At 41.6% G+C, this 15,943-nt stretch overlaps 1 protein-coding gene across 5 annotated transcripts in view; it reads right to left on the minus strand.

The window, feature by feature from the left end:
• The window catches only part of LRRC56 (leucine rich repeat containing 56), a 114,907-nt gene that overhangs the window by 23,305 nt on the left and 75,659 nt on the right, over window positions 1-15,943 (minus strand). For all 5 annotated transcript variants that reach the window (XM_054025707.1, XM_054025705.1, XM_054025706.1 and 2 more), the window contains 2 exons: window positions 990-1,086; window positions 383-580 (listed from right to left, as the gene is read on the minus strand). In XM_054025707.1, coding sequence (XP_053881682.1) covers window positions 383-580; window positions 990-1,086 — 295 coding nt within the window. The remainder of the gene's footprint in view (window positions 1-382; window positions 581-989; window positions 1,087-15,943) is intronic.

Consider the following 15,943-nt stretch of genomic DNA (forward strand, 5'->3'; position numbering starts at 1 on the left):
GATTTAATGGTGCACAAATATGTCCACTAGCGTGTGGGAGAAGTGTTTATTCTTGTCGGAACAATTTGTTTGCTAGTTTATTTTACCCTACACCCACATGTATTAGGAGATGTGCTATGAAAGGGATTCCTACTAATATCAACACTCCCCTGAAGCCATTAGGGAAAAGGCCTTGTCAATCGATACTAATGCTTCCTCTATTCTTCCTTGTGTTCATGGGATGTGCCTTTTAAAAAAAATAACTATAGATAAAATAGAAAAGAGAGAAAGAAAAGACCTACTATAACAACAACACAATGGAAGTATTTCTGTGGATACCTGATTTACCAACTCAAGATAAACGTGCAAAATTTAACACAAGAAATCAGAAAAAGGTTCTTACCTCTGAAGACTCTGGGTTTGGCTTCAGGCAAATAAGATTCCCCTCCACTGTGAGACTGTTCAGTTTGCTGCAGAGTCCCAGGTACTGAATCTGGTTGATGTCCTCAATATTGTTTCCTTCCAGGTCCAGAATCTCAAGATGATCCAGCAAGCTCACTTGGCTCAGGTCAGAAATATTGTTATAGGCTATATAGAGTTCCTCAACAGAAGTAAACAGAACATATAAACCACAGACTTGCCCAAATTATATTAAGCCACTTACTGACTGACTTCAAATCTTTAGGATATTGCATACTAAAAAGAGCTAGAAACATCAAATAGAATGCTCGGGTACTAGCTTGGGCACAGTGTTGCCTATCATGGCTACTGCCATTTTAAGTCAATGAGACTATCATGGAAATAAGTAAGTGTGTTCAGGATCAGACAACGGTGTTTTGATAAAAAATAATTGCTTTAGCATCTTCAAAGATTAATAAATACAAACTCAAGGTGTCCAATCAAAATCCTTTAAGAACGTTAAAAAAAGTAACAGTACAATTACAGAAAGAGAAATATTAACTAAAGATATCGACCACAGGAGCATATTGAAATGACCCAGTTTTACCTACCTTCAAAGAGCTACAGGAAGAGATTCCATCTAAATCTGTGAGCCCACAGCGAGCCATCCACAATACTTGGAGATGAGACAATGTGCTTCCAAGGTCCCTTGTAAGAGAAACAATTCAAGCACTGATTTAAATAGAAAAAGAAATTTAAAAGACATTTTGTTTCCCCCACATTGGAAAATCTGATTGTTTCCTCATAGCCTGTATCCTCAACAGGCAGGAAATATAGAGAAACAGTGCAACTCTCATAGATGAAGAAAGAGATTAAGGCTGTATAGTGAACTGTTTTATTCTAATATTTTCCCCCAAACACACTTTTGATCTCCAGTGACAACATGCCTCATGGAACAGATTTGCTCACAATTCAAGAAATCCATTAAAAATTCTGCCAAGGGTTTACACTTTGGTGATTTTTCCATAATTCAAAGCAAGTTAGATAAATGCTACAAATTCTGTAAGAATTTATTTCTGTTGTTTTCACTACATATAATCCAAATTAATACATCGGATTTTAACCCCCTGCTCCTGCCTTTTATCACAGTTTATGTGGCACTTTTCCTCTCCTTGCATTGGAAGTGATAATCATTTTAGCAAATAATATTGCTTAGATCAGTAGAAAATGGTAATCCACCCCATTCCATCTGTCCACCTCGTAGGCCTAGCAACAGGTGAGTAAGGGATTGATTCTGCAAGGTTCTAAGCATTCTGGCCCTAATCCAGAAAAGCACTTAAGCACGTTTAACTTTGTGCACGAGTTGTTTCATTGACTTTGCACAGACATAAATATAGGGTTACCATTCGTCCGGATTTACCCGGACATGTCCTCCTTTTGTGTGCTAAAAATAGCGTCCGGGGGGAATTTGTAAAGCACTCACAATGTCCGGGATTTCCCCCTCCCCCGGCAGAGCGAGCGGCTGGGAGGGCTGCAGGAAAGTCCCGGGCTGGACTCCGGAGCAGCTTCCTCCTCCCACCCCCCCGTGCATTCTGAGCCGGCCGGCAGCTCCTCCTCCTGCAGCCCGCTCCGGCAGCCCTGTGCAGGGCCAGGGACCGGGTTTTGTGTTGTGCAGGGGAGCTCAGCCATGTGTCCGGCTGGCACAGAGCCCAACACCCTGTTCTGAGCAGCAGGGTAAGGGGGGGCAGGAGAAGGGACAGGGAGGTTCTGGATGGGGCAGTCAAGAAATGGGGGGGGGCTTTTGGAGGGGAGTGGAGAAAGTTTTGGGCAGTCAGGGTACAGGTAGGGGGTAGGGTCCTGGGGGGCAGTTGGGGGGGGTCTTAGGAGGGGGCAGTTAGGGGACAAGGAACAGGGAGTCTTAGGTAGGGGGTGGGGTTCTGGAGGGCAGTTAGGAGCAGGGGTCCCAGGAGGGGGCAGTCAGGGGACAAGGAGCGGGGGGTAGAGGGCTGGGAGTTCTGGGGGGGAGCTGTCAGGGGGCAGGAGTGGGGAGAGGGATCGGAGCAGTCAGGGGACAGGGAGCAGAGGGGTTTAGATGGGTTGGGAGTTCTGGGGGGGCTGTCAGGGGGCAGGAGTGTGGAGAGGGATCGGAGCAGTCAGGGGACAGGGAGCAGAGGGGTTTAGATGGGTTGGGAGTTCGGGGGGGGGGGCTGTCAGGGGGTGGGGAGTGGTTGGATGGGGCGTGGGAGTCCCAGGGGTCTGTCTGGGGGTGGGGGGGTGGATAAGGGTTGGGGCAGTCAGGGGACAAGAGGCAAGGAGGCTTAGATAGGGAGTGGAGTCCCGGGGGGCAGTTAGGGGCAGGGGTCCCAGGAGGGGGCAGTCAGGGGACAAGGAACGGGGGGAGGGTTGGGGGTTCTGGGGGGGCGGGAAGTGGGAGGGGCAGGGGCGGGGCTAGGGCGGGGCTCCTCCCGTCCTCTTTTTTGCTTGTTGAAATATGGTAACCCTAATAAATAGCTACATAAAGTACAGAAGTAGTGGCAAATCAAGCCCAAGGTCTTTAGCACTATCAATCCTCTATATCATTGAGCTACACGTGCATATCATTTAAATGTAAATGAGATACAATGGCTTGACAAACCCAGAAGAGACCACTGTATCCAACCCCAGACTTTCCCCACCATAGAAGAAGCACTGCACCCTCTCAATACCAATGGAAAAAGTCTTCCCCACTTCCTAGTCATTGTATTTATTTTAGATTCTTCATAGAACAAACAACAAAACTTAAGAACCATCACAGATCACTCTCCAGTCCAAAGCCTGTGGCTTCCGTTGTAGCAGAGAAGAGTGATTCCTTTATGTCTCTATTGTTTACTGTATCACTGCTGCTGTTAAAGGCAGATTCTCATGTATATTGGCATAGATGCCTTGACTTCACTGGAATGGTTTCAGTTCACACCAGCTGAGAATCTGGGCCACAGTAACAACAACGATAAAGTAAACAATAGACACAGAAGAATCATTCTTCTTCACTGTCAAGATTACAGTCCTTTCTGTGGACTCACTGACCAATCTCTGCTGAGATCAGCAGGTTATACAATTCCTTAACTGGCAGGATCATAAAGCTGACCTGACGAACAAACCCACTTGCTTAAATCCTGCTGGTACTGGATAAGACCCTGCAGAAGAGGCAGAATTGTTAGATTTCTTTCCAGGAACTAGCTTAGGTCTGTTCATCCAGAAGGGTTTGCCTCTGAACCGAAAGGGTCACAATGTGCCATCACAACCCATTCAGCTTTTGTAAATAGCCTCTCCAGTGAATATTTCCACCGTACATTGTTTTATTCAAAAGTAACTGATTTCAAGGCATCCTTGAGGCAAGAATGCACCGACTGCAATATTTACTGAAATTTATAATTATAAAAGCAAAGGGTGGAGGGGAGAAACAATGTAAAAATGAAGCAGCTGCCACCAAGCATGGCAATGCTTACTGCCTGAGCAACTCACCAATAAATTCAAACCTGTTAGTTATGACTAACGTGAAGAAAATGCATTGCTCATTTCATGACCCATTTACGCGCTGATCAGCCTTTGAGAAATGTGGGTGGTGTTATTTTGGTTTGAAAATCTCCTTTTCCCTATATCATCCATCCCAGGTAAATGTAAAATGGTTACCCTGGATATTCACATTTTCACACTATTAAAGTGGAAAGCAAATTATTTCTGTTAAATTCTCCATATGTTGCAGTGAAAGACAAGATTAAAAACAATCAGAACTTGATATTTTACCAAATTTTAACAAAAAAAAATAATAATAATATTTGTGTCTTGTACTTTCTATTTTAATGTGTATCATTCAAATCAAAACTTTTGGCATTATGTTTGCTTCCTAAGAGTTCCTCTGAATTAAAATGACTGATGCTGAGTCAAAACAATATATTAATGTACGTGTATTTTTTACATGACTGTTTTAGAGTGACTGGCACCACTTTATAGTTACAGCCATGATTCTGCAATGCAGACCCCAGCACCCTCACAGAGCTCCACTGACTCAAGCAGTGTTATTAGTGTTAAACATAATTGTGCCTGTAGTGTGTTGTACAAGGACAAGTCATGTTTTAAAAGTGTGTTAGCTTGTCAAATTTAATCCCAGTCCCTTCTGAAGTGATCCGCTCACATCTGTAAACATGAATTGACCCTGTTTACTCCAGATGCTAAGTCATGTTTAACATTGTGTTAATTAAAATGTGTTAGTTAATCCAGGGGTTCTCAACCTTTTTCTTGCTGAGGCCCCCCTCAACATGCTATGAAAATGCCAGGTCCCGGGGTGGGGGAACTGGGGGGGCGGAATCCTTGGACATAGGCATAGTTTTACTTCTATTTGGGGGGGTAGCTCAGGGTGCAGGAAGGGGGTAGCTAGGGGCTGTGTATGGGCGGGAGGGGAGCTCCCAGTGAGGCTCCCAACTTCAGCGGAGGGTGGGGGCGCTCGGGCTCCCAGCTTTAGCCCCCTACTGCTCCTGGCTTAGAGGGGGGGAGGTTTGCCAGCTTCAGCCCCACACTGCTCCCAGCTGGGGCGAGGGGGCTGCCAGCTTTAGCTCTGCACCACTCCTCGCGGACCCCCGGTTGAGAACTGCTGAGTCAATCCATCTTCAAACATGATGTATTTCCTAGTGTGGACATAGCCTTAAAGGAGCACTGTGTAAAATAAAAATTACTTTTTGAAGTTTTACCTATGAGCAAACTTTAAAAATCTAACTTACTTGTCAAAGTTCATGTTGGATAATAAAAATGCACAAATCAGTTCTGCTTCTGTTTATAGTTTTTGGAACTGATCCTCATCCAACTAGCCCTTGATGGGAGCAACTCCTTTAAAGCTAATGTAGTCAGAACTGGTGTGACAAAAGAATCAGAGCCTGTGTCTCAGGCTCACAGGGCACATGTAGAATGCTGCAATGCTTGGGATGTAAACACTAGCAAGACAATTTTTGTTACTGTTGCTGATTTACAAAAACTGTTTCTTTGGCATTAAAAAACCCAGATTAAAACCAGCGGCGGCTCCAAGCACCAGCGCACCAAGCGCGTACCTGGGGCGGCAAGCCACGGGGTGCACCCTGCCGGTCCCTGTGAGGGCGGCAGTCAGGCAGCCTTCGGCGGCACGCCTGCGGGAGGTCCACCGGTCCTGCGGCTTCAGCGGCAATTCAGCGGTGGGTACTCCAAAGCCGCGGGACCGGCAGAGCCTCCCGCAGGCATGCCGCTGAAGGCAGCCTGCCTGCCGTGCTTGGGGCGACAAAAAAGCTAGAGCCGCCCCTGATTCAAACCTTTATCTTGGTTTTGGGTTTTATAAAAACGTATTTCTACAATGCCTAAATATGGGGCTAAAGTTGACTGACAGTGTCCAAAGCTGCAAAGCTGACCATTAACTCAAACCAAAGAATGCATCACAATAAAGTACGAGAACCTTAGTTTTATAAGATGTACAATTTGATATCACTGGGCCTGAGTCTGTGCTCTGCTTTACAAAGGGGACACAAAGCAAAGCCAGCTGGGCCCTGGGAAATAGAGATGGGCACCATCGGATTAAAGGAAGTGACCCAGTGCCACTCCTTCCACGCAGCATCCAGTGTAGAGGTATGCCACCGAATTTTCTAGGGCAGGAGGGGACTGGCCAGAGCATTTTGTTCTTTGTCTGTCCTGAGCTTCAGAGAAGCTACTGCTAGTCGATACAGCAATGGGGCTCCTCTAACTTATGCTGTGGGCTGTGCCAGCCATTGCAACAGCCCAGAATCCTGAGTGGTGCAGCTCCGAATTTGTCCCAGGGTATTTTTATATTACTTCTATAAAAAACAATGTCAAGTCAGACTGCTTGTTACAGCTCGGCACATCTGCAAATATTTTATTTCTGAACTAACATAAGGAGCATTTGGAAAGCTTTGGCTCACATTTGCAAAAAAAAAAAAATGTTCATGCTTGTAGCATCAAAAAAATTCCCAGATTAATTAACGCACAGTAATTCCCACTGAGAATGCTGCTGCTAAAAGATTGCAAGGTAAAATAGCAGTTGAACTCAGAGTAAGCTGCCCCTGCCAAGACAATTGCATGCACCTGCATTTCTGAAAGTATTTCTACATTTTTGTTGGCCATTTGGAAGAAAAGTTAAGAAATTCCAAAAGATGGGAGTGCCTCATCTGGAACCAGCTCTGCTTCATTTGGAATGTACAAGTTTGTGGGGGTTAGCGAGTCTTGGGAAATATTGCACATGTATTGATCACATTTTGTGTGTATGTTCATATATTTAAGTGCAATGCTCAACTGAACCTGAACTACAGAGCCACAACTGATGCCTTTCTAATAAAAATAGAAAAGAGGAGATTTACATTCTAACCACAATTTATGATGGAAATTAGGAGGAAAAATCCATTTCTATTATATTTTTAGTGTGAGGAGGCCCAGAAAAGATTACAATTTTTAGAGAAACAGTGTTTATGAAGATTGTTGAAGATACAAAATGATCCTTCATACCACTATGCTAGGTTAATTATTATTATTATTATTTATATACTGTATCATCAAAAGGCAGAAATCAGAGACCAGGGATCCACTGTGCAGAGCTCTGTACAAACAGATAACAAGACAGTCCCTCTCCCAAAGAGTTTACCATTTAAATCAACTCTGTGGGGCAGGGATTATCTAACTAATAAGTGATTTCTGGGTAGAGATGAAGTTCCACAAAAAGGCTGAGGAGTTTCTGGCAGCTAGGAGAGGTGGCAGATAAGAAATGTAGGGCCCAGCACTAATGAATGACGAAGATAAGTTGGACTGACGATTATGTACAGTATAAAACAGGATCTGGGACGAACCATACTCCATTCTAGGGGGCACCGATCACACAAACACATATAATAATAGACACTTCTGTTCCTAGTGTATAAGTGTCCCGATCACCACAAATGATATTAATTAGCAGAAAGGCTAAGGAATGAAGGGGCATAGAGATTAAACTACCCTTTCATTCCTGCAAGTGTTTCTTCCAGGTCATCTTTGAGCCACACTGCCAAAGCTATGTGTGAGAAGCTGCCACTTCCCATGCTGTACCTTCTGGTGATGAACAAAGGACTACAGTTTCTAGGGGTGCCAAACCAGCAGCTTTCAGAAGCAATCATCATTTCATGCACAGGCCTCAGTTTGTGTGTGTGAGGAGCGTGAACAGAGTTCCAAAACACGCTTTACTATCCAAAAATATAGAAAGAACTTGTGCTAAGAAACCAATATATACTCACACAGCCACAGCCACTTATGTTGCCATTTTCACAAGCCATGAAGAATGCTAGAGAGTTCTATTCAAGGGAGCTTAAAGCTGCACTTCAAATTGATTTTGGCTCAAGAAAATGAATATAACAGTATGAAAACTATGCTCCAATTTTCTCCACACAAGTTTGTCCAGTGAGTTCCTACCACTGCAGTACTATGTTCCTGTCAGGGTGTTGCGACATCCTTCCAACTTGCACAGAACCATTCATGATTTCTTTTGTGAAATCCAATTCTCCAGACAGCTCATCACTCTTTGAAATGAGGGGGAAAAAACAAGTTTGCTTTACAACAACATTTTGAAAAACAATAACTTGTTATTTTATCCAGCACACTGGTTCGTTGGGGATTAGTTCACTTGAGCCAAAATTCTACTGGATGGAGACCAGACTTTAAAAGCCAAATTCTGCTTTTGGTTTTGCCAGCGTAAGTATGGAGAAGCTCCACTGATGTTAACGGAGCTACTCCACACTTACACAAATGCAGCCTTGAGCAGAATCTCGTCCTAAATGTCTATTAGTGGGTACACTGTACTGTTTAATTCGGAAGTTATTCAGAATCATTCAGCTAAACCACAAAGCATCTAAGCCACCCAATTTGCAAACAATAACTGTTTTCTAAACACATATATCTTTGTTTAATGAATCCTAACATGCAATATTCTTCCAAAATCATTTTAGAGGCTATTCTTTTCATTTCTAAAGAAGGCCATCCTAAAGATGAATATGCTAGCTATTAGCCAACTTTCACCATTAAATACAGATTTTAAAATAATGACCAAGTTACTAGCTTCCTGCTTAGGAAAAAACAATCTCCTCACTGATCTATAGAGATCAAGACAGATTTATTAAGGAGTGTAACGATAACAGAGATCTGGTCCATATGTCAGTATACAATGGTTTGGTTGTATGGGTAATTCTAACATCAGAAGCAAAAATTTTTAAAGTTTGTATGTTACTTAAATCAATAACATATGCTTAAATGGGAAGTTTACATAATAGTGTCATTGTTCTCTCAAATGGCTATAAAGTACTCAAAACTATAAAACAGTTTGTGCGTCTGTGCGCTTCTCTTGTTTTGTTAAGTTGTGACACAGCCCCCAACTCAGCTAGCAGAGAAGGGGATATCCTTATGTCCCTGCAGTGTCCCTTTGCAGCCAAAGGAGCTCCATGCAGGGGCAAAGACCTACCTACCCAAGTCGATCTGATAGCAGAATTGGAGGCATACTTTTTGTATTTGGTAAACTTGCTAATATAATTAGGGAATAATGATTCTCCTTTTTCTTGCACCTCTCAGTCACCTACACCTGAATGCAGTGGGTGGAAAATGCTCCTATTCTGATATGTTAATATCTTGTACCCACTTTGCACTGGTACAAATGATTGGCCCTGGTGCAAGGCAGTGGTGAATAAGGTCCAGACTTTTGTTGCAAAAAGCCTATTGTTACGTTGCTGTAATGCCTAATATTTTATCCTCATTTTGCCTTCAGAACTGAGCAGTCTTTTCTTAACAAGTGTTCCTAACCTTGTTCTGCAACATCATCCTCAGACTCTGAAAACTAAGTGAGAATAAGGCTTTATCGAGCTATTTTTAAATTTACAGGTGGAAAACATCAGTGGAAGGCAAGTGTGCTCAAGTCACATGAGTTGAATAGGAAGCTTGCATCTGCACAAGGTTTGGGTTTAATAACCGGTGTGTTTTGTGAAACTCTATTTCCATTATTCTTTTTTACACGCAAATGCAGACTCGCATTTCACTGTGAATGAAAAAGGTGGTGTTGGTGGGTATCTTTGCAGCCCAGTGTTTTGCTGAATGTTTTTAATAGGGTTTTTCAGGCAACCTTCGTACTAACTAAAACCTTTATTTTCCAAGTGCTGATGACAGTCAGTTTTTCTCCTAATAGAAATATTTTATGGGTTTTTCTTATTTAAACATTCAGATTTGGAGTGGGGGCAAAAGCACTGTATAGCGCTTTTCTTCTATAGAGCTCAAACTATCATTATCCTCCATTTTATTGATGCAGAAACTGAAGCACTGAGAAGGAAATGACTTGCCCAGACACACACCAGTCAGTTGGGAACAGCACCCTGGTCTCCGGGCTCCCAGTCCAGCACCCTATGCACTGGGGACCTTTATATCTCCAGTCTCAGAGGTGCTCTAATTTGCAACCAACAGCAATAGCTCCGAAGGAGTTGCTGCAACGGCCTGTGATCACTGGAGAAGAGTGGACCCTGGCTATATCCCCTCTCCCCAACACTTCCCCTAACCTGGGGTCGGGTAGGTGTAGAGATGGCTACAGTACCAGGGATTCCAATTGCTGAAGCAGCCAGACTACTCAAGTCTGAGGCTGAGGATCTGGCCCAGAATCTACAACTGTCCATCTTCTCTTCAAACTGTTTTTCTCCTCTGAATCTCACTGCTGCTGGTAGTTACTTGTCTTGAGTGTTTGCTGTCCAGGGTTGGAGCCAAAGATGAGGGTGTGCAACCACACTGGTAGCTTTAATCTGGAAGAATGGTCGGGCTAATCCATAGACAAATTTGCTATGAACAAGGTAGCTAGAGACACTTCTGCACTTCATGGGTGAAATCCTAGCTTCATTGAAGTCAATAGCAAAACTCCCATTAACTTAAACAGGGCCTATATTTCATCCCAGAAGTCTGTCTTTCATAGGGGTGAACTCTCTGAGCATCTTTTACTAGGCTAGTAATTGCTAGATTGCTCTGCTGAAGCAGATAGGAGTAGAGGACGCCAGCAAGGATACAACCAACCTCTCCAAGTTGTGTTTCAGGGCTACACTTATCTTCATTTTTGTGATATATTCATATATTATGGTTTCTTATGCCACCATTGCATCCACTGTAGCAATCATGACATAAGACTTGCAGCGCTATCTGCAAATATTTTGTTTCACAGTTCAGAGCACATCAGAGTAAAACCCCATTTTATATGAAATCCTGCTCATCTGAACTAATTGAACCAAGGTAGTTTCAAATGAAATCAGGACAGCTGATCAATACAGTGGTTTAGTAAGGGGTCATAATTGTGTTTTAATTAACTAAGAGTTTTTGTTTGATTTAATAAGTTATAATGTACTGTGAAGGGTAAGTCTCTGAAATGTAGCTTTAATTTAAAACGTTCTCATTTTCAGTTGCTGTCAAAAAACCCAGAGCAGAATAATTGGCTTGATCAAAGCTGATGTACCTGGAATGAGGAATAACAATTCTCTAACACATGAATATATGTATGCGTGGGTGGGGTACATGTAATTTTGTGTTAATTTCCTTTTGATCTTGAAAATTGCTTGTCATTTTATCTACTTGGTAGTCTTTTAACAGGTAACCGAGTATTAATAATGAAATATTAACAGCTTTAACTGAGTTTCCACAAATTTAAAAATAGCCGGATTTGCTAAAGTGTGGCTCATAAGCCAAATACAGCCCTGGGACTTCTTTCTACATTATGCTTCCACTCGTGGCAAATGTGGGGAGTTTTGCCCATAAAGGCCGTACACCCCAATATGCAATACTCCATCTTGACATCAGCATTACATATTCTGAATAGACAACTGAACTTCCAAGTGGAGGAAAATCTAGATACACAGTAAATAAAACTGCATCTCAACTGTCTCCCCTTTTAGCCCCAAAGCTATCTATAAAAAGAAGAACAGGAGTACTTGTGGCACCTTAGAGACTAACAAATTTATTAGAGCATAAGCTTTCGTGGACTACAGCCCACTTCTTCGGATGCATATAGAATGGAACATATATTGAGGAGATATATATACACACATACAGAGAGCATAAACAGGTGGGAGTTGTCTTACCAACTCTGAGAGGCCAATTAATTAAGAGAAAAAAAACTTTTGAAGTGATAATCAAGCTAGCCCAGTACAGACAGTTTGATAAGAAGTGTGAGAGTACTTACAAGGGGAGATAGAGTCAATGTTTGTAATGGCTCAGCCATTCCCAGTCCTTATTCAAACCGGAGTTGATTGTGTCTAGTTTGCATATCAATTCTAGCTCTGCAGTCTCTCTTTGGAGTCTGTTTTTGAAGTTTTTCTGTTGTAATATAGCCACCCGCAGGTCTGTCACTGAATGACCAGACAGGTTAAAGTGTTCTCCCACTGGTTTTTGAGTATTATGATTCCTGATGTCAGATTTGTGTCCATTAATTCTTTTGCGTAGAGACTGTCCGGTTTGGCCAATGTACATGGCAGAGGGGCATTGCTGGCACATGATGGCATATATCACATTGGTAGATGTGCAGGTGAACGAGCCCCTGATGGTATGGCTGATGTGATTAGGTCCTATGATGATGTCACTTGAATAGATATGTGGACAGAGTTGGCATCGGGGTTTGTTACAAGGATAGGTTCCTGGGTTAGTGGTTTTGTTCAGTGATGTGTGGTTGCTGGTGAGTATTTGCTTTAGGTTGGGGGGTTGTCTGTAAGCGAGGACAGGTCTGTCTCCCAAGATCTGTGAGAGTAAAGGATCATCTTTCAGGATAGGTTGTAGATCTCTGATGATGCGCTGGAGAGGTTTTAGTTGGGGGCTGAAGGTGACAGCCATACCATCAGGGGCTCGTTCACCTGCACATCTACCAATGTGATATATGCCATCATGTGCCAGCAATGCCCCTCTGCCATGTACATTGGCCAAACCGGACAGTCTCTACGCAAAAGAATTAATGGACACAAATCTGACATCAGGAATCAAAATACTCAAAAACCAGTGGAAGAACACTTTAACCTGTCTGGTCATTCAGTGACAGACCTGTGGGTGGCTATATTACAACAGAAAAACTTTAAAAACAGACTCCAAAGAGAGACTGCAGAGCTAGAATTGATATGCAAACTAGACACAATCAACTCCGGTTTGAATAAGGACTGGGAATGGCTGAGCCATTACAAACATTGACTCTATCTCCCCTTGTAAGTACTCTCACACTTCTTATCAAACTGTCTGTACTGGGCTAGCTTGATTATCACTTCAAAAGTTTTTTTTCTCTTAATTAATTGGCCTCTCAGAGTTGGTAAGACAACTCCCACCTGTTTATGCTCTCTGTATGTGTGTATATATATCTCCTCAATATATGTTCCATTCTATATGCATCCGAAGAAGTGGGCTGTAGTCCACGAAAGCTTATGCTCTAATAAATTTGTTAGTCTCTAAGGTGCCACAAGTACTCCTGTTCTTCTTTTTGCGGATACAGACTAACACGGCTGTTACTCTGAAAGCTATCTATGCTGCACAGAAATTTGGCATTCCCTCACTTTAACTGTTGAAAATGATGTACATCGGAATTAAAAAATAATAAAGTTAAGGTTACAGAATGGGATGCATTCCTTTAGTGTAAATAATTCAACGTTTTCAATTTACTGCCTGGTTAATGTCTTTGTAGTTTTCATTTTGGGTCTTTGTTTTACATTGTATCCCAGATTTTAGTTTAGCAAAATAAGAGAGATGTGCTTCCACTTTGCTTTAATACAGTTTTGACACTTTAAAATCAACACCCCTGAAACTTTCTATACTGGAGAGAGTAAGTAGGAAGAATATGTGGTAAAAGTGCCTTGATTGCACGATATCAATTATAGAGACAGCTCATTGGCATTTTAAAAAAACCTTCATTTTGTTCTAAGAACTTTAACACACACAAAAATCAGAAAAAAATGAAATATCAGAACAACTGGACATATAAAAATTAAGAAAAAAGATGCCAGTCATTAGATTCCTATTAACTTCTGTTCTGTTGGAAGTTGTAAATAAATGTTCTCTCAGAAAACCAAAATAAATTGCTACGAGACCAGATACCTAGATTCCACAGAGATGGGTGTGATATTAAAACCTAGACAGAAAATGTTGAGCAGTTTAAAAATGACTGAACAGACTCTCATTTTCAAGATTGTTTAAATCTAGCAGTTTCATACTATGCTATAATGTAAAGCCCTCCATGAATTTTTAATGTCTCCCTATAATTCTCCAATGCAGTGGCACAATGACTTCCAAACTGATGTTCCTGTGAATTTTTAAGTACACCTCTACCCCGATATAACGCAACCCGACATAACACGAATTCAGATACAAGGCGGTAAAGCAGTGCTCCGGGGGGGCGGGGATGCGCACTCCGGCGGATCAAAGCAAGTTCGATATAATGCGGTTTCACCTATAACGCGGTAACATTTTTTGGCTCCCGAGGACAGCATTATATCGGGGTAGAGGTGTAATTTTTAATTTTTAAGTAAACCAACTGGATTAGTTTACTAAGGGTGCATCTACGCTGCAACGTCACAGCAACAAGATGGAGTTTGTAGCCACCAAGGGAGTAACACGTCCATGAATGATTCAGCTTTTTGCAGGCCGATGCCATTGTTTACATGTTAGTTTGAACGTTCCCAGGAAAGCTCAGATGTGGATGGGCGTCTCCCAAAGTCCATTGTCAGATGAGTGTTTCTTGATGGAGACTAGTCCTTTCTCAAGAAGCTGACCAAATGCTTCACTGAGGCTACTTAGAATCAAGCACATTGAGATACAAGTACATAGCCAATATTCATAACTTCAGATACAAAAATAATACACACATACAGACAGCATAATCCTAACCAGAAAACTACAACCTTTCCATAGACACCCCACTTGACCTCCTCTGTACAAGACCTGGTGCAACCATAGGACCCTGGTTGCAACAATGATCTATACGGTCACAGTTCATGTCAATAACGTCACAGCTACATTGCCCTAAATTTTAAGTGTAGACCAGACGTTAGGAAAAATTCCCATTGAAGCCATTGCTAGAGTACAGATGGTAGAAAATGAGATAATTTTCTTTAATATAAATAAATAAATTTGTTAGTCTCTAAGGTGCCACAAGTACTCCTCATTCTTTTTAATAGAAATGATTTTCTTTCAATGTATGTTAACTGTTTTAAGATGAACATTTTTAAAAATTCTCCAAGATGCAAAAATTTTGGAAACAAACAAACAAACAAACAAACCCTACATAAATAGGCTGTGACTGGCACTTAAGCTGTGAGGCAATAATGTAAAGAGAGAGATGGAAACCTTACTTCACCTAATTATTACACCTGTGTATTTGTGAATTTCATAGTAAGGAAGATTTATTTCTATACCACTGAGCCCAGATTATTTATCAAAGTCAATGGGAGATTTGCCTGACTAAGGACTGACACTGGGTGAAACTTTTTGGGAGGATAGTAAATGCATTTTTTAGTGCACTGAAACTATTTGCAAATTCAGATCGAATTCCGCCAACAGTTTCAGCCACATGAGAGAAAAAAACCCAAAGCCGTTTGTTTCAGCCATTTTGAAACAAGCCTTTTTGACTTTCTATTTAGGAATATTTAGTTTCAAAATGGTCAAAACTTTTTGTTTCAACACAGTGGTTCATTTAGAAATGTAGCTAAATATAAAAAAGGGGGGAGGGTGAAAAACATCCGAAAACAACCTGAAATGAAAAAACAAAACAGAAAACGTGTGTGTGTGTGTGGTGTGTGGGGATGAAATAAATAGTTTTGTTTGACCTAAACTGATTTCTTTTTGTTTTTTCTCACCAAAAAGTGTTTTTTTTCCTGGATTTTTTCAGTTTGGCCCCCAACATGTCCTGGTTTTCACAAAGCAGCTGCAGAGCACTGGAGAATCAAGCCCTTGATGCACAATAGAAATTACACAATTTCTACAGTACAAAATAGTGAGCACAGCATATAATTGCACGGGGCCAGATTTTCTAAGGTATTTAGGCACCTAAGCAGGTCAATGGGAGTTAGGGACCTAACTCATAAAGGTGCTTTTAAAATCGCACTAGCTGCCTATTTGCATCTTTAGGTGCCTACATACCGTTTGAAAATTTTATCCTGGCTCTCTCTACCACCAAGAAACCAGATTACATGATCCCAGCACCTCAATGAAGCAAATATCTCTGCCATTACTTACATTTATTATTATGAGGTGGTAATTACCATAGCTAAATTATGTTAGGAAGACTTCCAAGATTCAAACACTAAGTTCTTGCAATCTTCTAAAAGGAAGCTACCATTATTTTTAAAAAAGTATAAACCACATTGATTACCCATAGCTTGTTTAGTGTATTTACAGATATACAATATTTTTAAAGTATAGTGTCAACTAATTACAGATGCCACACTAAAAACTGTGACGCTTTACAAAGAGTCAGGAGTATGGGAACAACAAAATTAACACATGCAGATCTAAACAAAAAAGGATCACTTCTTCCAGCAATGAAATCCAGCCA

The sequence above is a fragment of the Malaclemys terrapin genome, chromosome 4 (assembly GCF_027887155.1).
Source record: "Malaclemys terrapin pileata isolate rMalTer1 chromosome 4, rMalTer1.hap1, whole genome shotgun sequence".
In the NCBI taxonomy this organism is placed as follows: domain Eukaryota; kingdom Metazoa; phylum Chordata; order Testudines; family Emydidae; genus Malaclemys; species Malaclemys terrapin.